This window comes from Lingula anatina, chromosome 2 (assembly GCF_051362555.1).
Source record: "Lingula anatina isolate TDL-2025a chromosome 2, LinAna3.0, whole genome shotgun sequence".
Classification (NCBI taxonomy): domain Eukaryota; kingdom Metazoa; phylum Brachiopoda; class Lingulata; order Lingulida; family Lingulidae; genus Lingula; species Lingula anatina.
In genome coordinates, this window is record NC_141768.1 from 10816476 (window position 1) to 10842852 (window position 26377).

The 26377-nt window shown below is 35.2% G+C and overlaps 2 protein-coding genes across 5 annotated transcripts; one reads left to right on the plus strand and one right to left on the minus strand.

The window, feature by feature from the left end:
- Positions 1 to 93: 93 nt before the first annotated feature.
- Positions 94 to 6111, plus strand: LOC106156274 (uncharacterized). Of its 2 annotated transcripts, none has more exons than XM_013531470.3 (4): positions 94 to 1265; positions 4695 to 4892; positions 5163 to 5256; positions 5554 to 6111. In XM_013531470.3, exons 1-4 carry the CDS (start codon positions 380 to 382, stop codon positions 5786 to 5788), a joined length of 1413 nt encoding a protein of 470 aa, XP_013386924.2. In that variant the 5' UTR covers positions 94 to 379; the 3' UTR covers positions 5789 to 6111. The 2 variants fall into 2 exon arrangements, with proteins under 2 accessions (XP_013386924.2, XP_013386931.2); XM_013531477.3 differs by having other exon boundaries at positions 96 to 1139.
- On the minus strand, positions 5981 to 20023 carry LOC106156256 (uncharacterized). 3 transcript variants are annotated; one of them, XM_087005716.1, is made up of 17 exons: positions 19192 to 20023; positions 18851 to 18912; positions 18303 to 18453; positions 18075 to 18152; positions 17725 to 17853; positions 16725 to 17481; positions 16037 to 16236; positions 15477 to 15812; positions 14051 to 14065; positions 13405 to 13538; positions 12867 to 13024; positions 12280 to 12479; positions 11794 to 12044; positions 11443 to 11601; positions 11063 to 11195; positions 10503 to 10611; positions 5981 to 10268 (listed from the first exon to the last, which is right to left on the minus strand). In XM_087005716.1, exons 3-17 carry the CDS (start codon positions 18450 to 18452, stop codon positions 6562 to 6564), a joined length of 6516 nt encoding a protein of 2171 aa, XP_086861842.1. In that variant the 5' UTR covers position 18453; positions 18851 to 18912; positions 19192 to 20023; the 3' UTR covers positions 5981 to 6561. The 3 variants fall into 3 exon arrangements, with proteins under 3 accessions (XP_086861842.1, XP_086861841.1, XP_013386914.2); XM_087005715.1 differs by having other exon boundaries at positions 18851 to 18992; XM_013531460.3 differs by lacking the exon at positions 14051 to 14065 and having other exon boundaries at positions 18851 to 18992.
- Positions 20024 to 26377: the final 6354 nt, after the last annotated feature.

Sequence of the window (26377 nt, forward strand, 5' to 3'; positions counted from 1 at the left end):
TATACAGAGGCTCACAATTGTTATTTTTGAATAAATATGTGAAGAAATAGCAATAAGTATTCATCTGATAAATTTACGAAATTTCCAAAGCAACGACCTTGCTCTCTAGTGAAAAGAGACGGAACCGGAAAAAAAAGGAAAGTGCAAGTTAGTATAGTAGCATAATTGGGTTACTAATCGTTACCATTCACCCGGCATCAGGTCTGAAATTTAAATTGGAGGTGACATATTCCTTTCACGGCTTTAGGACAGCCGCAACGGGTGAACTAAAACCGTATGAAAACTTACTCCAGGCAGTGCCATGTTGAGATAAGTTGCAAAACTGTACAACTACTGGTACAGCTAGTACGTAAAGCCGCAGCTATTCCCAAACGGTAAAATGGAAAGCTCTGGCACCATAAACCTCGGAAAATATGCAAGGCTTTGTTTTCTTGTCATTGAACTTGGGACAGAGGCAATGAGGCAGTATTTCAAGAAGATACTGCTTCCATCTGGTACATCTCTACAGCAGTTTCTCTCTAGTAACAGAGTCATTTTAGAAGGCATGTTAAGCAAAAGGAAACTTAATAAGACCCAATTTGATTTGTTATTTCCTCCGGGAGGCACAATGCCTGTAACAAGTTTGAACAATTTTGATATCACACTTTTGTTTAGTTTAATTAGAGACCTGCACCCTAAGACGTCTGATGTTCCTGAGCCCAAATCTGATGTTTGGAACAACCTTCAGGCAGCCAGATCTTCTCCCAATCTACCAAGACAAATATTGGATCTGATTGAGATTAAATTTTATCGAAACAGTCTTGCACACTCGAAGTCAGTGAATATTACAGACTCTGATTATGAAGTTATGTGGCAGTCAATCACAATCAGTGTACTCAACTTGGGTGTAACAACAGAACAACTGGATTCTGTTAAAAACATAACCATTGATCCAGAGAAGGAACAAGAATACATCACACGATTGAAAAACCAAGAACAGGAAGAGCAAAATTTAAAAGAAGGCTTGCATACCAGAATAAGACGAGTGGAACATGCCGTGACAGTCATTGTTGTCTTAGTGGTAGCAGCTAGCATGGGGATGGTTTTAAGAGACAAATTACCCAAATCTATTTTGGGTCTGATTGACATGTTACAGTTTGGTATGGCTAATTTAGGATCTTTTTCTTTGCTTCTATTAACCTTTATGATAACAGTAGTGGGAGTAACATTGGTGAAGGAAATGTTACAGCACCAGGCATCAAGGCTGCATGAAACAATAAAATGTGGTATGAAGCACAGAAAACAATTCACACATATAACACTGTTGGTAAAATTTTGTCTTGTAAAACTTACCGTACTAACAAATTGAGTACAAGTATATTGGCTTCAAGGGTCATTCCATATCAACTCATCCAGCGAGGGTACCCTCCGTCAAGAAAGTTGCTGATTTTCACATATTTTGTAGATATTATAGGGACTAGAAAAAAACCTAAAATTTTAGATTGAGATCTCAACTGGTTTCAGAGTTATGACACTCCAAAGTTGGACCCAGCTGAGGGCTTGCTGTGCCTCACATGAATGTAGGTCATGGTGACCTAGTTAAGAAAAACACTATAACAATAGTTCTGCATATCCCATTGCTTTGTAGCTTTCATGACTTTATATTTTAACATTTCAGGAATCCAACTATCACACTGAAAATGGTCTGGCATATTTAAAATGCACTTCATTTTCACTTTGAAAAATCCTTGTCATTTTTTCAAAATGACAGACACCCCACCCTTTTAATCTAATTTTTCTCAATGTCTCCAAAGGGACAGGTGTTTTTGCTTTATCTCATATTAAAGAGGAGGCTTTGAACTTAAAAGTGAAAGTGTTAAATCAATTTGTATATTTTGGAGACAAAAGTAATAAAACATTATAAGAAAATATGTGATATGGGCTATTGCATGGTCACTGATCCAGAACAATGTGCTATCAAACACCCAAATTTAGAAATATCTACATTAGTTTACCTGTTATCTTTCAGAATAAATTGCCTATGATGTTGTTATACTATACAAATTTTTTTTTTGATGTGAATGAAATTGTTTTATGCAGATATTCTTTTAATTAAATTGACATCCCAGCAATAGACCAGTTTCCATGTCTCCATCCATACCAACTTGTTGTCTCATGCCTTTTAAAAGATATTTAAAACCTAAATAAATAACCATATCATACATATGCCCATAAACTTATTGTTTTATTATAATGTACATGTTTATCTATTTATTTAAATGTCAAAATAGTTACATGTATATACATGTACAGAATGCTACAACTTTGTACAACTGTAACATGTAGTTTCAAGTTAACATTTTATCTTACATAACCTAAAAAAATATGATTTTTCCATAATAACTATTTTTATTTTAGTTAAAGATGATTAAAAAAAATTTAACCTATGATACATAATATTAAAGGGACTTCTCACAAATTTTCCTTTGGCCACCCTGCATAATATTATATAATCTGCCAGTGACAGGAACAGGGATGATAATTTTGCAAAGTATATCATTTAATGGCACCCAGCAAATGCTTGCTGACCAAAGAAAATTCTGGGTGAGTAGATTATGTAAGATAAAATGTTATCCTTAGAATACATTTAATGTAAATAGTTATACAAAGCATTCTGCATATTACCCCAACCTAATAGAGGTGAATTTCACATGCTGTAGTATTAAAAATATTACCAATTGAATTTTGAAATTGTAATCAATTTTTATAACCTGTGTGTAGTCTGTAGAACAAAAATGCATTGCTGTCTCAAATTTACTTATACATGCAATATTTATCATGTGTGTACCATTATGTAAGAAGCCTAAATGGTACTGCGCACTCAACATGTACTGGTAATGGATGTTCCAGGTGATATAATATTTGTAATGATCCAGTCATGGGACATTGTGATGTAAAGCTGATGTAAAGCTGACATAAGGATGTCTTTCAAAATATTTTAACTGTAACTCAAGGGGGTTTGCCATATGGTTAAAACATAGGTAACTTATGTTTCCCAGAAAAATGTTCGAAAAAAAAGATTATTTTTGACCAAGTCCTTAGTGCAGTGGGTAAAAGGGTGTTTTGCTATCAACTGAAACATATACATAAAATGCACAGTGTTTGGCATTTCTGACATAATTTTTGCACCATATATAGAAAATAGTTCATTTTATGTTTCTTTTACTGTTAGCATGCTGCATTTGTATTTATAAAATTCAGTGACAAACAAACTAAAATTGCAGCAAAAATTATTGTTCTGTAGAGAAGATTGCTATGTTTTTAACAACTTTATACAAATTGTAAAAATTAGATGATGAAATAATAAAAGAAATCAGCACTTATTGAGCTTGCAAAGTGAGCACAACACTTTCACAGTTGAAAATTTTCCATTTGTGACAGTAACATTTGGGGTCAGACTATGAATTAACTTTTATGACAAGTGGTTCCAGGACAAACTTTGATACACACTTTTTCATGTGGGACCATAAGAATTACCAAACTTTGTTTCTAATCCATACATTGAATATTTTTGAGAGCAATGCCTCTAACATTATTTGCAGCTTTAGATTGGGTTTGGATGATAAACATGTAACTTTTCTGACCTACAAAAAAGAAGAAAACATGTACATTAAAATAAAACAATAAATTTTTGGGCACATGTATAATATGGTTATTTATTTAGGTTTCAAATATCTTTTAAAAGGCATGAGACAACAAGTACAATGTAGGTTGGATGGAGACATGGAAACTGGTCTATTGCTGGGATGTCAATTTAATTAAAAGAATATCTGCATAAAACAATTTCATTCACATCAAAAGAAAATATTTTATAGTATAACAACATCATAGGCAATTTATTCTGAAAGATAACAGGTAAACTAATGTAGATATTTCTAAATTTGGGTGTTTGATAGCACATTGTTCTGGATCAGTGACCATGCAATAGCCCATATCACATATTTTCTTAAAATGTTTTATTACTTTTGTCTCCAAAATATACAAATTGATTTAACACTTTCATTTTTAAGTTCAAAGCCTCCTCTTTAATATGAGATAAAGCAAAAACACCTGTCCCTTTGGAGACATTGAGAAAAATTAGATTAAAAGGGTGGGGTGTCTGTCATTTTGAAAAAATGACAAGGATTTTTCAAAGTGAAAATGAAGTGCATTTTAAATATGCCAGACCATTTTCAGTGTGATAGTTGGATTCCTGAAATGTTAAAATCTAAAGTCATGAAAGCAACAAAGCAATGGGATATGCAGAACTATTGTTATAGTGTTTTTCCTAACTAGGTCACCATGACCTACATTCATGTGAGGCACAGCAAGCCCTCAGCTGGGTCCCACTTTGGAGTGTCATAACTCTGAAACCAGTTGAGATCTCAATCTAAAATTTTAGGTTTTTTCTAGTCCCTATAATATCTACAAAATATGTGAAAATCAGCAACTTTCTTGACGGAGGGTACCCTCGCTGGATGAGTTGATATGGAATGACCCTTCACTTTGTACATATACTGTACTTAAAATATTGAAGATGTAATATTCACTAATTATAGAGGATTATTTTAACAATATATTATATACAATATATTTTCTATGGTCAACAGCTAATGAAATGCTTGTATTTGAAATAAAAGAAAAATGCATAGTTATCTTGAAAAGATCTTTTACAGGTTTTTCTGACCCTAGTACAGTGCAAATTGTCTCCAGGAGAGAATGGGGTGCCAGAGAAGCCTCCGGACCCATGAGCCCCTTGCTCATCCCAGTCAAGTATGTTATTATAGCGCACACAGTGTCTGGATTATGCGAGTCCGTGGAAGCATGCTCAGGTATTTTACGAGGCATACAGCAAAGGCACATGGCTGATAGAGGTGAGATTCACTTTAAAGAAATGGGCCTATTGTAATATTATGATTTTTATATGATTTCAATTAAAGTGTCAAAATAATTTTAAACTGATGACATAGTCCAGTAGTGAAAAGAAGTATATGTACAATTTTATATTTATTTTGATTTTTGTAAATATCCTGTAATGAGGTATGTTAACCTGCTCCGTGTACTCTGCTGTTACCATTCGAGCTGCCTGAAGCAAAATAATGTTTAAGTGTATACGTAAGTTAAAATAAAAGTTTTTTTTTCAGGTTGGTCAGATATTGCATACAATTACCACATAGCAGATGATGGCAGAGTATATGAAGGTCGGGGACCATCAATTGCTGGGTCACACACCAAAGGGTAATATATACAAAAAAAATGTCATGAATCAGATATTCTGTGCCTTTATCATCCAGAGTTATTTATATCACTGGAAATGCCATTACTGTTTATGGTAATCTCTGCAACTCTTTGGCAACTTCGGTAGTCTGTGACCAACATTTTTCTATTCCCGTTTGACATGAAAAATTCCTTTTTGTGGCTGTTATTATTTCAATTTTTTATTTCCCTTCATTCAGAAGCTTTTTTTTTTTTTTTTTTTTTTTGCTTAAAATATTACTAAGGTTTTAAGAAAAATTATATATCCTCACATTTCAGGTGGAATTTGAACTCTTGGGGCATTGCCTTCATGGGAGACTTCAGTTACCGCCTACCTAGTCCAAGGGCCTTATGGGCTTTAAAGGCTTTTCTGAAAAACTCGGTAGAAAATGGTTTCTTAGATGAAAATTATGTACTGTTAGGGCACTGCCAGGTTGCTCCCTTTGCAAGTCCAGGAGACACACTGTACAGAGAACTTAAAACTTGGGATCATTGGCAAGACATCCATGCGTGAGCTACCAGTGTTACAAGAACCACTCGTAAGATTTGGTATTACAAACATAACTTATTTAAACGTGAGGTTTATCACAATATGCTCATTAAAATTATAATATCACTATTTGTGATAGATATGAACAGTTCCATTCTGTGTTTAAGTGAATCTCTAAAATTAAATAAATTCAAATAAATATGAAAGAACACAAGGTTTGTGTTTTAATATGTCCATCTTTTTATTCATGAAAATCTCTATAACTGAAGTTAATATATAAGTGTCACAGGATTTATGTTTGAGTATGTACACGTAACAACATTATGAAATATATTTCCAAACTGTTACATCTCTTCGTGGACCAAAAAAGCAAAGTGGTGGGTGCATCATTCTTTTTCAATTTTATCTTTCCATGGAATACTAGCACAGTCTTGAATCTGATGCTGTAAATGTAGAAATTAAACAAGATATTGCTTTTTTTTGTTGAAAAAAAGTCTAATGAATGATTAATTTTAGGGTCTCTGCTGTTTGTTGAATCTCTGGTGTCTGAAATCATTACTTCTCCCTACAAAGTTATACTGAGTCTAAAATATCATGTCACTTTTCAACAGTGAAATTACTATACTGGCTCAACGATTTTACTTTTACAAAAAGGGAGTAATGCACATTACTGATCACCTGGTTCAAAGCAAGAGGCTTTTTAAAAAATGTTTTCCAGGTTGTAGAACTGAGAAGCAATAGTTGATTCAATAAAACACCTGACATTTAACAAAAAGAGGGCACTGGTTATCATTGATTTAGTCACTATCCTCACTGTCGCTGTGAGTTTCTCCAAACAACTCCTGTCCGTTAGTAGCCTCAGCAAGTGATGAACCCTGTGTGTTATCAGCTGAATATTTTAAGGTAACAACTGTGGGAGAATTTGGAAGCCCAAATGCTATAGCAGTTCTATTCAATACAACTTTTGAGCACTGTATCTTGACATCTGGAGTGAAGACTGAGAGAATTCCTTTTTTGAAATCCCAGAGAGATATGTCCTTGGCTAGCACCATTGCCTTACTGGAGTTATGCAGGATGTAGATTGTGGAGTAAATGTCTAGCTGGAAGCCTGTGTATGTTGGAAGCTTGTGCATGGCTTGGTTTTCTAAATCCCACCAAACCATTTCATTGCAAATATTTCCAAAGACAACTTGTGTGGCACTGTCATTGATGGCAACTGCACATACCCCTTCTTCTTCTTCAAGTTTGGCATGAACTTTTCCCGTCATGCAGTCCCATACAACAACACAGCTGAATTTTTCAACATCATCATAGTAGGTGTGCACCAGGTGGCCACCAGTTGATGTCAAGGCAGATGTATCTAAGGTCAGAATTGCTTTGTCATCAACCAGCGTTTGAATGTGGCGCCCCCGTGTTATATCAAACACACACAGGTAGCATGAAAAGTATGAGGCCACTATCATTTTTTCATCATCACTGACAAGAAACTGAGTAATCAAGTTCTCTTTCCCCTTTTTGAGTCCTTCTATGCGGTCATTTTCATCTTGAATTTCTCTCTGGTGCCTTCTTTGTCGACCAGTTTTGGTTTCTGATCTCCTTTGCCATGGTAACATTTTGGCAGTTGTACCCCTCTTTCTATGAGATGCGACTGATGACTTGATTACATCAGAGAGTTTGGATCTGTCTTTATATATATTGAGGACTGTTTGGCCAGATTCTAAACTCCATATGACAAAGTGAGTCCTATCAGGAGATGGACTCATAACTCTCTCACCATTTAGCATGAAATATTCATTTGAAAGGCCAACATCTATGTGGGCCCCATGCAAGATACGATCATACTGTCTGGTTTCCAGATTAAACACAAGAATGGAGGTGAAATATTCTTCGTACTTGTTGATCATGCAATCTGTGAGGATAACAACATTCATGTTCTTCACCAGGAGAAGGTCCATGTCTTCTACTAAACCTCTCTCTGAACAGACAGCACTGATTTTACACTGAGTCTTGAACAAGTTCCACACTGTCACTGGCCCATTACAGTCCATTGGCTTAGCCACCACATAGCGAGGATTATCATCCAGAATTGTAATTTCTTCAATGCCAACAACTCCCTGAACTGGCACTTTCTTGCTGAGACCGAGAGTGATGTCCCATACCATAAGGTTGTTGGAAGCTGATGATGCAGTCACACAGTAGCTCAAATTCAGACATGCTGCCAGGTTTGTTATTCCAGAGTGATAGCCCAAATGTCTGTGTTCCTCAGTCTCCAAGTTCCAGACAGCTAGATAGGTAGCACCAGTTTTTTGAGAGCTTACCAAACCAATGGCATGAGATCCAGACTTGTTGAATTCAACATCTTGAATACTGGCATCCATAGCACAACCTTTGATGGTTCGGATGTACAGACCAGTGCTGTTGTCAAAAATTTCAAAAATAAAGTGGTCATCACAGTGACAAGCTAGCACAAAGTACATGGGAGTTGTTCCAACAGCTCGTAGCCTTGCAGCAATGTCATTGATGTTGATAGTGTATGCTAACTGGCCAGTGTGAACATTGTGTGCATATGCTTTAGTGTCACCACGGAAACCATGCAAAATCTGGTCTCCATAGGTACAAGAGGATACTGTTGTTGATCTTCCTCTGTGGGCTGAAAGGGTTACTTCTTCTTCATCAGGAATTTCTTCAACAGGTGGACTTTTATCATCTTGGCTACCTTCAACCAAATCCTCTTCATCTTCTTCTTCCTCTTCCAGCATCTGCCATATCTGAACCTTGTTCTTTTGTTCTTGTTCCATCTTCTGTTTTCTAGCTTTTTCTTCCTCTTCATTCTTTTCATCTTTTTCCTCTAAGTGAAAGGAGTTGACATGTGTCACTTCACCATCCAGATTCCACACATGCATGGTTTCTCCACCATCAACAAAGAGTAACAACATTGTTCCATTAGAAGCTGTTGTTGGGATCACGTAATCCTCAAGTTGTTCTATTACTCTGACAAGATGACCTTTTTCCAAACTCCAAATTTGCACAGAATAAGTCTCACATACAATGGCATACCTGTCCTGCATGGCCATTTTAATGTGATATGCTTCTTTCCCAACTCCTTTGATTGTCTTGGTAACTCTTCCAGTTTGAAGATCCCAAAGTTTCAGGGTGTTGTCAAGGGATGCTGATACAGCTTGTTTGCCAGAATTGGTGACTGTCACAGCAGTGATGGCCCCATGATGTCCACCTAACTCTAATCCAGTCAAGGAACCAGGAGGTAGAAGGCATGTGGCAGAGGGAACAATAACTGGGATAGAACTTTTTGCAGCAGCATCCAACAGAGCAGGAAAGTGTGGGTACTTTCTTGGATCCTCAGAAGTGGCTGGGACATCTTTTGCCATTATGTCAAAAAGTCTTCCAATCAGTTGTGAAGCAAGCTGATGGGGATCCTTTGTCAAAACATGACAACCTCGTTTGAGAGACTCTATGACTAAATAAAGTTCCATGTCAGAACCTTCATCACTATTACTGGATTCAGCTTGGTGGTAATCATCCAGCAGCTCCCACAGGGAAGTGGAACACAGTTTAGCCAGTAACCACTCATAGTTGAGAAGACATTCAGTCTTCAGCAGCAGGGTCTCTTGTGCCATTATCAAATGGTGTGGAAGCTCATTCAGGAGTCTCAGGTTGTACGATCTTTTGATTTCCAATCCATATGTGCCTTCTTCTACATGCTCATAACACCCTGACTGTTTTCTGTACTTCTCAGTATCAGATGACTCTTCCAGAGGCCTGCCTAAGAAATATGCTGCCATTGCCTTGTGGTATGACACTAATTCTTTGCCCTTCAGGTACATTTCTGCGTATGCTTCTTGGAAAGACCAGTGTGCCCATTTGTACAACAGTTGCCCTCCATCACCAAGGATCTTGGTAACATATCCTGCATCTGTTAAGTTGTTGAGGAGACGCACCAGAATAAAACTTGGAAGCCTTGGAAAGGAAGATTTGTTCAAGGTTGACACAAACTCCATAACTCTGGAATCCTGGGTGAGTAGTTCATGTAATTCACTCTGGGTTAAGCCATTTTTGGCTGTGCAAAGAAAACCAAAGGTGCGTCTCACCAAAAGTTCCCCATGTACTTTAGCTAGATGACCAGCAAAATTGAATGCCATGGTTCGTACAGTCTTGCCAAGCTTCATTTTGTTGTGTGTGAAGGAAGTCCACTTGCAGGCTTCTCTGAACACCATATACACAAGAAGGGGGGTAGTTTCTGGCTGGAATGCCTCTAATACTACATCAAGTTGGGCATCTGTAACACATCTGCCTTCCTCATGCAAGTAGTGGTAGAGCATATTGGAAGCAGCTTCTTCGGACAATGGAAGGATTTCAAGGAACTTTTCTGCAGGAATCTTTTGTTGGAGAAAATTCATTATTTCACTTCCTGTATTCATCGACAGCACGATGTGAACATTGTCTGGTAGTTTGGAAGGGATCCAAGACTGAAGGTCATTTGCAGAATCTGTAAATCACACAGTTTATACATAAAAATTACCCTAAGCATTGAATCATTTATTCCACGATCTGTTAGAAATTTAGATTCTGTCCCCAATACAAAAAAAAAAAAAAATTATGAGAAAACCTCCATGATTACAGGTGGAATACAATGCTACAGCTTAAATCTTTTCAATACTTCAGATATGCTGGCTATTATTTTTCTATGTTTACTATGGTATGTAATATTTCAAACACTTACCCTGTTCTAATATCAACCTGTCCAACCCATCTAGAATAATGAGAAGTGGTTTATCTGTATTTGCATGGGACAGCAAGTCGTCAAATTCATTCATCAGCCATTTCAAATTCTGGAAAAAAATTATCAATTTTCAACATTTTGTTCATACTACACACTGCATATTGGAAACAATTGTTGCCCATTGCTGTAGGATTCCAGAAAGTATTCATGGCATGAAATTTTAATTTCAGCCCACATATCAAATATATTTAACCTAAAAGCTCTGTATCATTCCATTCAAAATATTAAACAATCTAAACTTTCCTTTTTTTATGTTTTTTTGCCTTATCTAAAACTCTATCACCAAGACCTTAAATTTCTCAACATTATTAACCTACAGTCAATTTTCTCACCATTTATAATGCAATCAGTATGTTTTATACATAGCATACTTAAGCAATTAAGGCAACCAATCACAACTGATTTCTTTTAAGTTTTTCAAATTTGCTCTCAAACTAGTAAAATAAAATGCCTTATGAGAGTTAAAGAGAATACCATTCATGTATGGAAGCATAACTTACCATGCTTTTCAAATCGCTTGTATTCAAGTTGAATATCTGCCTTAGTTGGAAGCACAGCCCCTGAAGCAAAGTATGGAAGCTGGTGGACATGGAAGTATGACCAATACTCCGGAACAGCACCCTGAGGTCCTCCCTATGTATTAAAATTATAACAATTTGTCAACCAAAATGCTTGATTCTGCTACACAAAGGAACCTGAGAGAAGCAAGCTGCAGTGCATTTATTTAACCTTAACTAATGTGCATCAAATATCAAGATGTCAATTGGCATGGCACACTGGCCAGTGTATCAAATATATAGCTGACTATACAGAGTTAAAGGTGAAGCATCTTTTCAGTTGCCTGTTGTTGTCTAAACAATAACTGCAATGTTTTTTCTACCTTTTCATCCACTCTGTTGCTGAACAAGCAATGGTGGATAGCAAAGAAGATGTGCCCATCCCTGGCTTGCCATGTACAACAATTGGTGAGCTTCTGGTAGACCACAATAAATTTCTTGTCGAATGAAGTTGATCACTTCTTCCATAGAATCTCTTTGCCCTAAATATAAAATAATTAGCACTATGTCTGACACTGTGAACCTTTTTCTGCTTTGTTTGTTTGATAATTATAATTATTTAAGGTAATAATTCGATTCAACAGAAGTAAGTGTCATAATATATAATTGTCATACATGATAATTACAAATCAGATAAAAATGAATAACGGAATAAAAAAATACCCTAGGCTTACCTTTCAATGCAAAAATTAGCATGCTGGACAATGTCAGTCACATGCTTCTCATATACACCACTCAAGCTATTAATTGAACTTGCAGTGGCATATGGAAGGCTTTCTATATAGTGCTCTACCACATCTTGGAAGCTGCGACACATCTTCTTTGCATATATATTGTGCTCCCTATTTTTCGGACGATTGCCTTCAGGGTTGAATCCATCAAATGCCCAGGGAATCAAGAAGCGATGGTAGTGGTTCTTGGGAAGCTGCATAAAAATGTCATCAATGTATAAGTCTATATAACTTGCAGCTTACCATTTGTATTTGAGGCTGAAAACTGTTCCAGTTAAAATAATCACTTTAAATAATTTAACACACACACACACAGCTGCCATATCACCCTTGCAATTGACCACTCTCCCTCACACAAACACATAAAAATCTCCCCATTTCTCCCCCATACTGATCTTTACATCATCTTTTCATCCAATATTTCCCTACCTCAACCATGCACATCTTGTCCACCAGTTCCTGTAATGCAACATCTTTATCTGGATCCTTGGTCCCAGGCTGAATCAGGTCCACATAGTCTCCAGCTTTGCTGTCTTGGAGTTGAATGTCACTGAAACATCTGTAAAACCAGGCACAATTCTGGTGGTTCTCATTCTCAAAGAATCCTCGACTGTTTTCCTCTTCTTGTACTGTAAATGTGGACAGTTACAGAAAAATCAGCCATTCAATATCAAAATACCACAGAATAGTAGGCTATGCTATAATACCATATGGGATACACTGATGATTATAATTAAACTGTAGATAAAAGCCAACCTAAACTTACTTAGGTTAAATATGTTACTTCTAACAGCGTCTAAAATGGTCATTTATTAGAAGGGTAAAATACATCATACATTCACCGACCATAAACTGTAATGCTGACTCATTTGGAATTTCAATTTAAACCAAATATTTCAGTTTTATCAAAAAATGTTTCAGTAAAAATTAAATCAGAATTTTAAAAATCTTCCTCATTTTATACTTTTAAAACCAGTTACCATCTTCAGCTATATTACCAATGTCTATATACGTACATGAGATGCATAGTTTTCTTATTGTTCTCTGGTCGACCTTGGCCATCTTGCTGTACTTATGCAGGACACCCAACAGTCTCCTTGCAGCATGCTGCCACTGGTCCAGGGCAAGTTTGACTCTACTGGCATCCTTCTCAGTGAAGTCTGGGAAGTGAGCACTAAAAATAAATAGCAAAAGATTAAACTATAATTGCAATGTGGAGTGGAGGTTAGCCATAGGCATTTTTCAATTATTTTTACCCATCATGAATTGTGTGTAAGGGAGACAATTAATCTGATAAAAATCATTTAATTGTGATTATAATATAAATATAAAATAATTTATTGTGATAAAATTATTACAACTTATTTTTAATGATAAATAAAAATAATAATAATTGCAATACTTAAAATGTTTAACTTGATATAATGCAATTACAGTTCATATGATTGAAATTTATTCTGAAATTTGTACCTAATCATTTTCATTATTTTCATATATTTTACAACAATATTTCAAGAAGCATTAAGGAAGAAATAACTTAAAAGTGTTTCTCACCTGATATTTTGTAATCTGTATACATGTGGTGAGGTGTTGGTGTCAAGAGCGTAGCACTCCTGCAGGAGTTCCAGGTCCTCCAAGCCTTGGAAAGGGTTTTCTTGTATACCTTCATTTTCTTGAGTTCTAATAGCCTGAAGTCACAAGGACAAATATGACATGCTTGTAAAGACACAAAAATGAGCTATTATGCAAGAGATTAAGTACTTATTTTACTTTTTGATTAGATAAATGTTTCACATGCTAGCAATCAAACATGTCTTTACACATCTGCATGAAGTAGAAGTTCTATAAATTTTGAGGTTTATCTATATTATTAAATTCTTCATTGTAATGTTACAGCAATGCAATGAAAAAATAGAGATATGAAATTGAATATTTCAAATGAGTAACATTGATTCATGTGAGTTAGATAAAACATGGATACTGGGAAGGATGGTAAAACTCAAATCATTACACTTGATAGCAACTCAGAGAAGAATAGAGATAAATAAAAATTTTCAACCCCTCACATATACACTAACACAAATATTTAATGACTGCTTGTTAACTATATAAAGAGATGCACAATCTATAGAGGTCAAAATGACAAATATATGCCCAGTTACAAATTAGATCACAAAAGTATTGCTAGACAAAATCATACCTTCACTGCTTTAGCCTTTTGAGGTTTTAAATTGAACGTAAGACAAAATTAATTTTAATCAAAGAAAAACAAAATGTCATTCCAATTTGTACATTTACTACCATGTATCATAGATAAAAGGCAATTAGTCATAGCTTGCTGTATAAATCTATCCATAAGTGAAAAAGAATAAAACATAAGTTCCAGAGTTCAAATAATTATTTTTTAAAAAATACCAGAAAAAACCTTGATATTTCATCCTAAGATTACCGAATGCTTCATATAAAACTAGAAATAGTTACTAACAAAACCTACATGTAAAGCTTTTTAAACAACTGTAAACATGCATCTTTTTGTGTACTATTAGCATAAATTTTCATGAGAATGTTGTGCAATTTGAGATGGTTATTGGTAACTTTATTCAAGTCCTGTTTTATAATCTAATGCAATTTCTAACTGCTAATCAAGCACAATATTCACAGTAACATGCAGCAATCCAAAACTCAAAGACTGACAGCCAATATATCATGATATTAAAATTGCTGATATCTATAGATGTGTAGATAGACTGTCATGCTGTGTCTTATCTTAAAGGGATAACAATTGTTCATTTGGAAAAAAGGGATTTTCCTGGGGTAAATGACAATATTTCCATACTTACCAATGGTTAATGAATTTGTTCTGAACTTCTGACATATTCCATAGTTTTTTTTTTTTTTTTTTTTTTTTTTTTTTTTTTTTTTTTGTAAAAAGTTTGCTCTTAAGAGATTATTATCTGTATAACAGAGGGTAGCCATCTATGGTGGTAAAACAGAATTAATTTTATTATATTACTATGAGTTGTTTGGAATGAATTTATTGGGAAATATGGATCTCATACGATGAGAACGTAGGTATCCCTTTAAGAAAGTTTACTTTTAATGTGAAATGTGACTGCAACATATCTTCATATCATATAAATTCCTATCTACAACAAAGATGTTGAAAACCAAATTGTAGAGAGAGAGAGAAAAGACACAGATTCCATTAGCAAGTCGAACAACATTTTTTAGATACAGATATCTATTTATATCTCTAAACAGGCTTTTAAAACTATTACATCAAGCTCAAACAGTTTACCTTGAAAACCATGGTCTTGTTATTAACAATAAAAAGCTTGTAAATGACCATCTTAATTCTTTGAGAAAGTAGAGTTATTCTATTAACTATTTTCCTTTACATCAAGAATATAATGAAAACAGCACAAAAAACAAGTGCAGCTTTTGCTTTCTTTGTGGTGACTTATAAAATACATAAATGTAACTGTAACTACCCAATCTCATAGTGTCTCCTTTCACTTTAAATTCATAGTTGAAATGAAGTGAAGAATGCATTAAAGAAAGAAGCAAAACATGTACAAAAAGTTTTTTAAAAAATTTAAATATAAAATTCTCTAGAAAAAACTTACCACTTTAGCAATGGCTGCTAACCCTCCCATTCCAGATGAAAATGGATTCTGCAAACTACGTCTAGGGGAGGGCGCATATGAGGGAACACTTGGATTAGATGCACTTTTCTTCATTTTAACCACTATATCTTGACTGCTTTCCCTGTTTTTCTGATTGGTCAACTGCATAATCATCTCTTTGGGATTAGCAATGGACAAGTGCCGTGTTTGCTCAGTAACAAAATTTGCAATTTCTGCATCACGCTCTTTTTCAACTGCACTGAGAATGGCTTCAAATTCCTCCTTACTAAATACAGTTGGCAGGTTGGGATGGCCATACTTCTCTGATAGAAAAGACTGTAACGATAAAATTTTTGAAATATTAAAAATTTAAATAAAAAAATATATCTCAAAACTGCCATAATATAAAATAGTATCTAAGTTAAACTTCATTTTGATTTATTAATCACACAAGAAATAAGTAATTTAAAAAAAAAACTCAATCCAAAACAACTTTTTAGATCAATCAGATAAAAGTCTTAATTAAACAAATGGGAAAATAACAATTTGATAAAACATACAATAAAATTGAGTCCATGTTTCTCCAGGCAACACTCCAAAGCCCTCCTACAAGTTTCTGCATAGCTGTGATCATCAAGAAACAGCCCATTAATTCCCCAGTGGAGATCCAGCAACTGAAGCTCATAGCCTTTTTTCTGTGCCAAATTTTGTAGATAAGGGTAGACTGAGTTTGTAAGGAGTTTTCCTTCTCCAATTGTATCTAAAAATGTCAGAATTTTAACAAATTATAGTACTTAGGCTGATACATGTACTGACATCATTTAAAAAGCAAAAAATAACAAGTATCCTAAATATATTAAGATAAAAATTACTTTGAAATTTTTCATATATAAAAAATTTACAACTTTCAACAGAATTAAAATCCTTCTCTCTTTCTAAATAATGTTCCTCTCTAGGGTTGTCCATTTGTCAGACAATGCTTACAACTGGAACTTTTAATTGTAACCTTTTAACCTTATTATAATCTGAAGCAATTTTCTGACATAATAACATTAAAACTACATTATTCCAAGCACTCCTTTAGGCAAGCTGATGTTTGTTTAAGCCAGTTAGTTAGCAAACAATGTAGACCCGAATATATGCTTTGTGCAATTTACTATTTGTTCAGCTCACTACTAACAATTGCCCAGACGTGTTGTTATGGGCAGAATGCATTGGAAATATTTTGCACGATACACTGTCAGATACCTGTTGACGTGCTGCTGATATAAATCCTTAAAATGTTTTCTTCTGTGCAGTAAGGGGTGTGCAGTCTTCCTTTCAACATCTCCTCCCTTATTTCCGTCCGTGACATTTCAGCAGGAAATTTCAACCTGCTGTTCACATTAGTGTCCTTTGGTTGGAAATCAGTGACAGTGGTTTCATTAGAACTGTTGAAACTTTGAAAAGAGCAACTTGTAGCACCTGACATCATCTGCTGGGTAACAAATGCTTTTCTTTTTTTAGAAGCAGATAATTGCTTTAGTTGTCCAGTGGGGTCTCTACCATCAGCAGAGTAGTCATTTTCTGCATGAAGCTCAATTCCAGAATCTCTCTTAGGAACAATATCTGGTAAAGGTGCTTTTTCTTTATTGAAAATGACATTTCCATTTTTATCCCCACTTACACTGCCACTTGGTAGTGACTGAATACTGTCTAATGAGGAAATACTCTGAGACTCAAAACTATTGCCCAAAGACGGCAGGGAAGCTGATATTTTATCTCCTTGTAGTCTGTAAATTATGTCAACATGCAAAGATTCATGAGAAATTGACTTCCTGCGATCATTGGGTTGTAGTCTTGTGAGCGGTGACAAATAATAATTATCTTTTGGCAGGAGACTGTCTGATGGGCTGTTGGTCTCAGATCGTGCCCGTCTGTGAGACTGCTTGTGTACCGAAGGCTGTATTTTCATCCCAAACTCATCATACTGATCAAGGATAGGTTTGAATTTTCTTAAAACTTTCTGAAATATAGGATTAAAAATGAACATGTTGACATAAATGTAAATTAATGATTTTACAATGTCAGTAAATCAAATGAGTGGCATAATTCAATAACATTTTTAATTAGCAACTTTTGATAATTACTCATAATTTACACATGTATGCAGACATTAGGTTGAATTCATAACCAAAATCCCCTTTTATAAATATCGTATCTTCAGTTTTCCAACCCAGCATTTAATCAAGATAATAATAATATTTACCTGTTGTGTTTCAAATCTCTCTCTTTCTTCTTCCATTTTTTCTTGTTTTTTCTGCGATTTTTTTCTCAATTCTTCCTCTCTAGCTGCAGCCCCAGTGATCCTCCTTTCCACATCCTCACTTATCATCCTCTGTTAATAACATCAAAGAATCAAATTAACCATAAAAACAAATATTAAAATAAAACAAATAAAGATAATAATCATACAATAATAACAATAACAGTAACTTAAAAGATGAAAATATTTTTTTAAATTTATATTAAAAAATATACATAATGAAAAGTTTGTGATTATAAGGACCATAAATACAGATAGACGTAACATTCAATAATGCCCTGTATGCCTCTCACCTTGAATGCTGAAAGAACTCTGTGCCGTTCATGTATAGGTAAATGCTTTAACCGTACTTTGCCATTCTTCCCATTAACCTAAAAATGAGCATAACAGTGAAAGTAATGTTACATGTAACTGAAGTGTGGTTTATTGTGATATTTGATGCAAAGAGAAAATTCATTTTAAAATCTGTAAATGGTTTCAATTATAAAATTAAGCCTATTTAAAGAAAATGGCCAGCTCACCTTCTCGATTCTAGTCATTTGATCATGGTTATCACTGGAACCTCTAATAGCCTTTAAAATCCCTGCTGCACTGGCATCTTTTACACTCTCAGACATCACAGGCATATGGGGCTCCATTTTAGATTGGTTATCTTCTGCAGGATGCTGCATCCTAAATATTTTAATTTTCATTTTTTTAAATGTATGTATTCATGACTCTCAGTTATTGTAGTGTGTAATAAATCTGAAAGGACTTAGGACTTCAAAGCACTCTTTGAGCTCTAATAACACATGGCTTTGGCAGATTTTCTAAATATTTGGCTGGTCACAAAATACACTTTCTGTTCTTTGAATCAGATTCGAAATAAGATAAATTTAGATCTTACTAAAATGGTAAATACTAAGTGGGAAATTGTGTGAAGATGGCAATAAGAGCTATTGCTTTGTCCTTAAACTATCAGCCATTTAAAAAAAAAAACTTTATCCTTATTTCAGTTATCAAAGATTAAAATCTAAAAAAAAAAAATTTAAACAAATATATTGCCACACGTGCTTAACATAAAACTTACCTTAGAGTATTCTACAATTACTCTCGGATTTTCTCAATCGTACAGCAACTCAAGGACACGAACTGTGTAAGATCAAAATAGTTCTCAGTTGTTACCATCTCCATGCTGATTTTTTGTCTACAGAATTCACTTTCTCATCATTCTAACAAGAATAAAATCACTGCAATTTAATTTTTTTTTTCCTGGACACTATTAAGCAAAGTCAAAAACACAAACAGTTGGAAGGCGAGCAGTAATTTACAGTAGTTGACTGCCCAGCACTGTGCAGTAATTGAAACACGCAAATTCAAATAAAAGTAACCAACACAAATCAATACTCCTGTCCTGTGCTACTTCCTTACTTCATTATCCAGAAATTTGATGTATCATTCACAGAAGTCTTCCATGTCTCAAATTTCCAAGGTTCGGAAGGAAACTGCATAAAATATTCCCTGTAACTTTCAAGGGTGAACTTTGTGTATGGCGTTGTCAAGTAGCAGACGTGTGACAGCAATTAGCTCTCTGCCTCTATGTACATGTACCTTCCCCCATCATAAGCTAATATACACTCCTTTTCTCTCTATGTTTGGGGATAACGACCTAGATATCCTTAGTGATAATACAAATCAAGGGCTTATTATGGAATATGATTGAATCAGAACATGGATTTTCAAGTGAACCAATTATAGAATGTTAATTATCCGTGACCAATACAAACTTTTAGATAACTGTGGGTCCTTACAAAAATGAAAATTTACATTTCCATTCACCTTAGAGCTATTAACCAGTCGATGTACTAACAATTTGTTAAGTGCCAAGGGACAATGCAATTCAGCCGAGAAGAAAGGCACAGTAAATTTTAAATGGGTAAATATTGACGCTATATTTCATGATTGAGAGCACTTCAATTGAAGGATTGATCCTACAAGTCATAATACCCTATGCCTCAAATCATTATATATTTGCAGGGTTTTTAATTTGATAAGATTGTTTTCCCCAAGTATTAACTGTCCCCAAGTTGAAAGTATTTGGCTTGGTAAAAATTGTACCATCAACATAATCAAGGAATACCAAACATATTATCTAGAATAAGCAAAAGTCTTGATAAAATGTTAGACTGGAGCAAGATGTTTGTTTTATAGTAAGCCATGGGACAGTGTTTATCTTATAGATCTACCCCTCAGCAAGTCCTGTGAGACCTCCATGGTGATCTACTGGTGTAACAATAGGAGTTGGGACACTATTAGACCCAAGCAAAAAAAATCAATGACTCAATATCAAAACTGCTTGAGATTTTCTGTGATTTAATCAATAAATCATAATAAAATTTATAAAATATTTTTTCCCAAACAAATGACTTTCCTAAAAGTTGCCACCTGTTGTCAACTTTGGTTGTGAACGTGGCTTCATACTCTTCCCTCCAGTTACACAGCTTGACATTTTTAAGTCATTTTAATTACAATAAGTAAATCCACTTGCATGGAGGTAGTGGACTTACCACAGTCTCAATTTTCATTTGAGCGAATTGTACATGCCATTTTTAAACTTCCATTTTCAATTTTTCTTTTTCTCGTCTGCTAAATGTGCCTGCTAAACTTAGTTTACATAGTTGAACTTTATCTTTCTTATTTTTGAAAGTATCATAGCTATTATTATCTATAATTCTTTGTGAATGAGGCACAAATTCTTAGTATTTACCAATCCTTTAACTGTTTTTAAAAGATATAAGTTATAACATTTTAATACTACTTCAGTTTTTACAATCAAACTACATTGTGGTAGGAGAACATATGGAAGAATTTTATACCAACAAATTAATAATTTATACACAAAATGTGAACTATTAATTTTTGTCTGTCTGCACTTCTTGCACAAAATAATACTGGTATATTATGTCAAAAGTTCAATTTATTGTCAAAACAAAGAACAATAAATACATTAATGCTTCATAATCTGTAAATGAGGGAAGATTTCTAAGACAAAAGAATCAACAGTGTTACCGACTCATGATACAATTCAATGCATCAATTACTTTGGACATCAGTGAAAAAACTTAAGTATAAAGTTCAATGCAAAATACACTGTTCTATCATTTCATCACATAATAAAAAAGATAAGTTTTATTATCTCTAATGCTTCATCACTAAACAAGATAGACCAGTCTTTAACATATAACTTGTACAATGATTTCAAGGACCAATCACACTGCACTCATTGTATTAACTAATTCAAACATCAAATTGTTTAAGTTGTTCATTCTGTCTGTTATAACTGGTCCATGGCTAAATATCCCTGATATATCAGTTCCTATTCTAAATGCACGGTCATCTCAGAATTCTACAACAGCTCCAAGGCAGCAGGTGAAGTACAGTTTTGTGCAGAGAAGGTGACATTACGGATATGGATAAACTTACGTATCGCAAATTGCACATAATTACAGGGTAAACACAATAGAACACAATGCTTAGAGTAAGTCAGCTGGGGTAAGGGAAGTTAGTTGAGTTGGCCTCGTTTAAGGTGATGAGTGACAGCCTTAATTGCCACCTCTCCCTCTACCGATGCTGCTGAGTGACAGCTTTAATTGTCATCTCCCAAGTCCCAACCGCTTATCTGATTATCTGCCCGACTGCACACAATCATTGTTTATCTATATGTGGCACGCTTTCATCGTATTCGTCCTTCAGTTAGTATTTAAAGCCTAGGTCCCAAATACGTTTTCCACGCACGGTATTTTAGGTTCCTTGCGTCCGGCTAGGACGTAGCAAGATCGCACGTAGCGGCTGTTGATCATGTCGAAAAGTTAAGCTTAGGTCCCAATTACGTTTTCCACGCACGGCTTTTAGGTTCCTTGCGTCCGGCTAGGACGTAGCAAGATCGCACGAAGCGGCTGTTGATCATGTCGAAAAGTTTCTACGTGCTGTTTGCGTCCTCCAAAAGTCGCACGATGGACGTGCTCCTCACGCACGAACTCCCACGTTTTCCCCCATTTTTTGGCCGTAGACCACGCATAGCAGCCCATACTTTCGGTTGGGATCTAGGCTTTATTTGATTCCCTCCCTGCGATTTAGCTACGCCCTAGACGGACGCAAGGAGCCTAAAAACCGTGCGTCCAAAACGTAGTTGGGACCTAGGTTTAAGATAGCATTTTCTCTCTTCACGATGTCTTGGTTCTCAAGGCTCGGTTACAAATTAATGTCACTCCTAAAATTGTTTCAACAGGCGTTTTTGCTGCGCACATAGTTACAGTTTTTTTTTTTTTTTTTTTTTGCTGTAAATTGTGTTGTAGATTTTGAAATTCCCATGTGTTGTTGATTCTGAATATTGAAAATAAAGGAACAATAACCCAAATAAGACGGTGTATTTTACGTTTTTCCTTGAGGTATCAGTTTCAGCTCAAATTATTACATTGAAATGCTCACACTATTATAAATTTTGAGAATATAATTGATTGCAGTTTAACCTGGCTTTGCCCCAACCTTTTCGATCACGAAAAACAACAGGGACCGGGTAATCTATCCAAACGCGTTTTTTTTTCTTTACTTTTAATTATGAAGCGGCGCGGAGTATTCAATCGGAGATTAAGACGACGATGATAATATCCAGTGACTCGTACGTCAAATTATGGCTGTACCCACGCACCATTTTTCCATTATTTATACCCACCATCCCTAATCAACGATCTCACCTGGTTTCTGACGAATATCGACGCTCGCTTACCGTCATTACAATTTTGTTACAAGAAATATCCTAACGGCAACTGGATATAACACTTCTACATATTAGTTTGAAGACCTTCATTTGAATTAAGCTGTTTTCTTTGGTACCAACGTCTTACTAATGAACCACAACTTTAAAACAGGTCGAAAGCGAGCATATAAAAAATGCTCTTGTATTAAGCCATTAAAATTCACCATAGATAAGGGTTTTTCTTAACTGAAGGAACTTGCAGGCAACATAATTGTACATCACAACAATTTATATGTGTCCACACAATGATCAAAGACTACAGCATGGTTATATAATGTTTTCATGAAATCTGACCGGCTATCATTACCAATAAATGTTACAATTTTTTTGGTTGAACTTTGCTTGGTTTGGTGCATGCAAGCTCGTTCTGTCACATTATACGTTACCGATACGGACTGTCACCAGCACCTATTACTGGCGACGGATGTTTCTTTTGTGTTTTTTTTTTCGAATTTATATCAGAATATTTTATTTAACGCAATAAAGGAAATGTCTGGCATATATTTATATAGCAAATATTCTTATATGACATTATCCATACAACTTATTCGATCCAGACTTAGTTCACGTGTATCTTGATGGAATGATTTAAGCAAGCAGTTTTTTAATAACTTTATTTTAAATTGCAATTTTCAAAGAACTTTATTTTAAATTAATAGTTTTATATTCCCGTTCTTCTGCTGAAACGAGCAGATTTCTTATTGTTTCATGAATAAAATAATAAATAAAAATCCCTTCTTCATACAATGTTCTTCGTTTGATAATTATCCTTGTTGAACAGTGAACGAAAATAAAGGCAGTCTCAAGAAATATGTTGATGGAGAGATGGGAAGATGGCGATCTTATCGGAGCTCTCAATTTACCTGTACGTTGCAGTAATTAAACAGTTAGCTTACGTGGCAGCTCTGATTCAAAGTGTCACCTGAAAATCTTTTGTCCGACTTAAACTTTCAAGATGTGCCAAGTTTGATTTCAATCACGCTCCCTGCGGCAACTGCCGATACGAAACCAGCACCTGACAACAGTGAAATTATTATCCCAAGAGGAAATCTAAAGCACGGAGCTGTCTGCAAGCCAGCTGTCCAAAGTTGGTAAGTTAATAGTGCAGTTTCAAAATATACGAAACCCTACACCCTGGAATTGATCACAGTATTAAGCAATGTGCTTTTGTGCGACTACATGTAGCCCTATTTCTACAATTATTATAATCATTGAATAATAAGACTTTTCCCACCATCAATTAACTCAAACATTACAGAAGGAGATTCCGTTAAGATGTTATGTTGTTGGTGTGATCTGTAAGTTTGATGTTCATTACATAGGATTGGACGTTGCTTTTACGGGTAAAAAAAAAAACCCACAATACTCTTAAAATTAGACTGCGCTAAATAGGGTATCGACTAGTTAGCAAACTAAAATCAAGGATGGAGGGATGTGCTACAGAAACTCCCCCCTCACCCCACCGATAATGACTGGCCTGTAATTGTGCGTTTAACAAAGGTAGTGTTACAGTGATATTCACACCTTAAGCCTCTGGCGATAGTCAAGCAAGCAGAAGAAGATATAAAACCTCCTTCACTATAAACTGAGCCACACAACAGTGGTCAAATTCCTGCTTAAATCAAGACGGCTATTCAAGCCCACTTTCCCGCCATTTTGCATTAATTTGACACATGTAGTCGTAGGTGTAGTGTAAAATGTCAACGAAGTACTGATTGGCTTAAAAACCGGAAGCTAGAGGAAATGAACCAAGCGTTTACCTTGGCACAAATGACCTTCGTTAAATTTGTACGCAGTCATGTGACGTGAAAGTGCCGTGAAACTTATTACGAGTTTTCGCATTTATGTTACTCCGATTGAACAGTATGATTAGTCTGACGTCGGTGAAAAAAAGGGAAATTATTTTGGGTTTAAATGTTATTTATTTATTTATTTTTTTGGACATTTTAAAGTCGGCTCACTGACTCACTTAGTCAAAGTTATGCCTGGGTTGCATCACAGTTAGCGGGAAACTGGACCTGCAGTATTATAGACCACAACACAGTGACGTATCATCGACTCGTTGACAAAGGTATCATTTACAAGAAATCAGTAAATCAATGTGAATAACTCTTAAACATCCCATTCTAACCAGAGCAAAGGGTCGCGTCGCAGCGTAACACAGGACGATTTAATAACCCACAATTAAGCGAGATCATATATCACGCCTGTTTTCACACATGATTGTGTGTTGCCGAAAGGCGAGAAACACCCCGCCGTCACCCTATTTGCGTAAGCCCACCCCTTCTTACTCATCGCTGCATGTGTGTAAGATGTACGTACGATGTGAGTAAGATGTACGTAAGTCGGCATTGTCCTTTAGCCTACGGATTTTCACACAATTCTTTTGTCCTCTTAAGGGGCGTACGTAAGACAAGTTAATCGTTTTTGAAGTAAGCGTATCCGTAATGGCATCTTCTCTGCACAAAACTGTATACATGAATCCTAAAAGAATGCAATAAGAATATGAATTACGACTCTCCAATGAGAAGCAAGGTATCGATCAAACCCACTGAATATTATAATTATAGTTGTCCACTGGAATAAGATTGGGCAGTTAATCTTAAGTTATCGGGTAGGTAGTTTGAATAAATTTATTTATTGATGTTTTTTTTTTTATATTTTGCACTTACTACAGACCTTAGCCTAGAGCACACTAAATAGGATAACAACTGTTTATTTTGGCCAAAAAAGGGATTTTCATGGTGTTAAGGTCCAATTTTCCCCATGCTAACCAATGGTTAATGTATCCATTCTGATATTCAAAGTTAGTCCACATTTTTTTTCTCTCAAAAAAAGTTTTTTTTTTTGTAATAATCTCTTAAGAGATTATCATGGAAGTATAGCCATCTTTGAAGGTTCACATGGTCTGATGGCAAGCACAGATTCCAGAATTCTTAGTGGCAAAATGGGATTTATTATTTTTCAATGAGTTGTTTTACAATGTTTTAATTTTGAAATATGAATCTCATACAAACACTTTTTATCCCTTTAACTTTCATCACAAGTCACAAACTGCTTGATGAATCCAAATACCACATAAAATATAACTTTTCTAACAGCACGGTAGTCTGTCATAAATACATGGGCTAAAGACAAAGAACTTATTCCCAATGACACTATCAGTCTTTGTATATCAAGCCAACTTCTTGGGGACTCCAGCTGAATGCGCTAATTTTGTCAGTTTAAATGTACACAAAAGAGGATTTGGCACCAAAATTCATATTTAACTAATTATCCCGGGGTAAACAGAATTTTTCCTGGATTAACCAACCTTTTATCTTCCTTTCCTGACACTTGCTATTAACTCTGTAACAATTTTGGAAAAAGCCAAAGATCAAAACCTGCACATAAGCAAAGGTTTTTCTTTCATTTCCACTGACTCATCTTCCAGATATTGCCAGACTCTTGCACCGTTAATCGTGCTCTTTTCAAACTGTGTCAAGATGGGTCACTTCCGAGGTTAGACAGGGGACTGTGAACACGTTTTTTTGCAGTATTGATTAAGGCCACTTATCTGTCATTTTATGTTTCATTGTTTTAATTGTCCTCAGATAAGTTCAACAAGAAGCAATCCATGCACTTAGAATGTTTTAATCCCACTAGCCTTGTGTGGCTTTAACAGATGAACACGCCTCCTTTGTTTCCAACTCACTCGTATAATCTCCAGCTTTTCTGTATTCTACCCAACACCAAGAGGGGGGTGTAAATCTTTTAAACTGATTACATTCAGCGAGAGTCCCCGCGGAGTTGGATCGATCT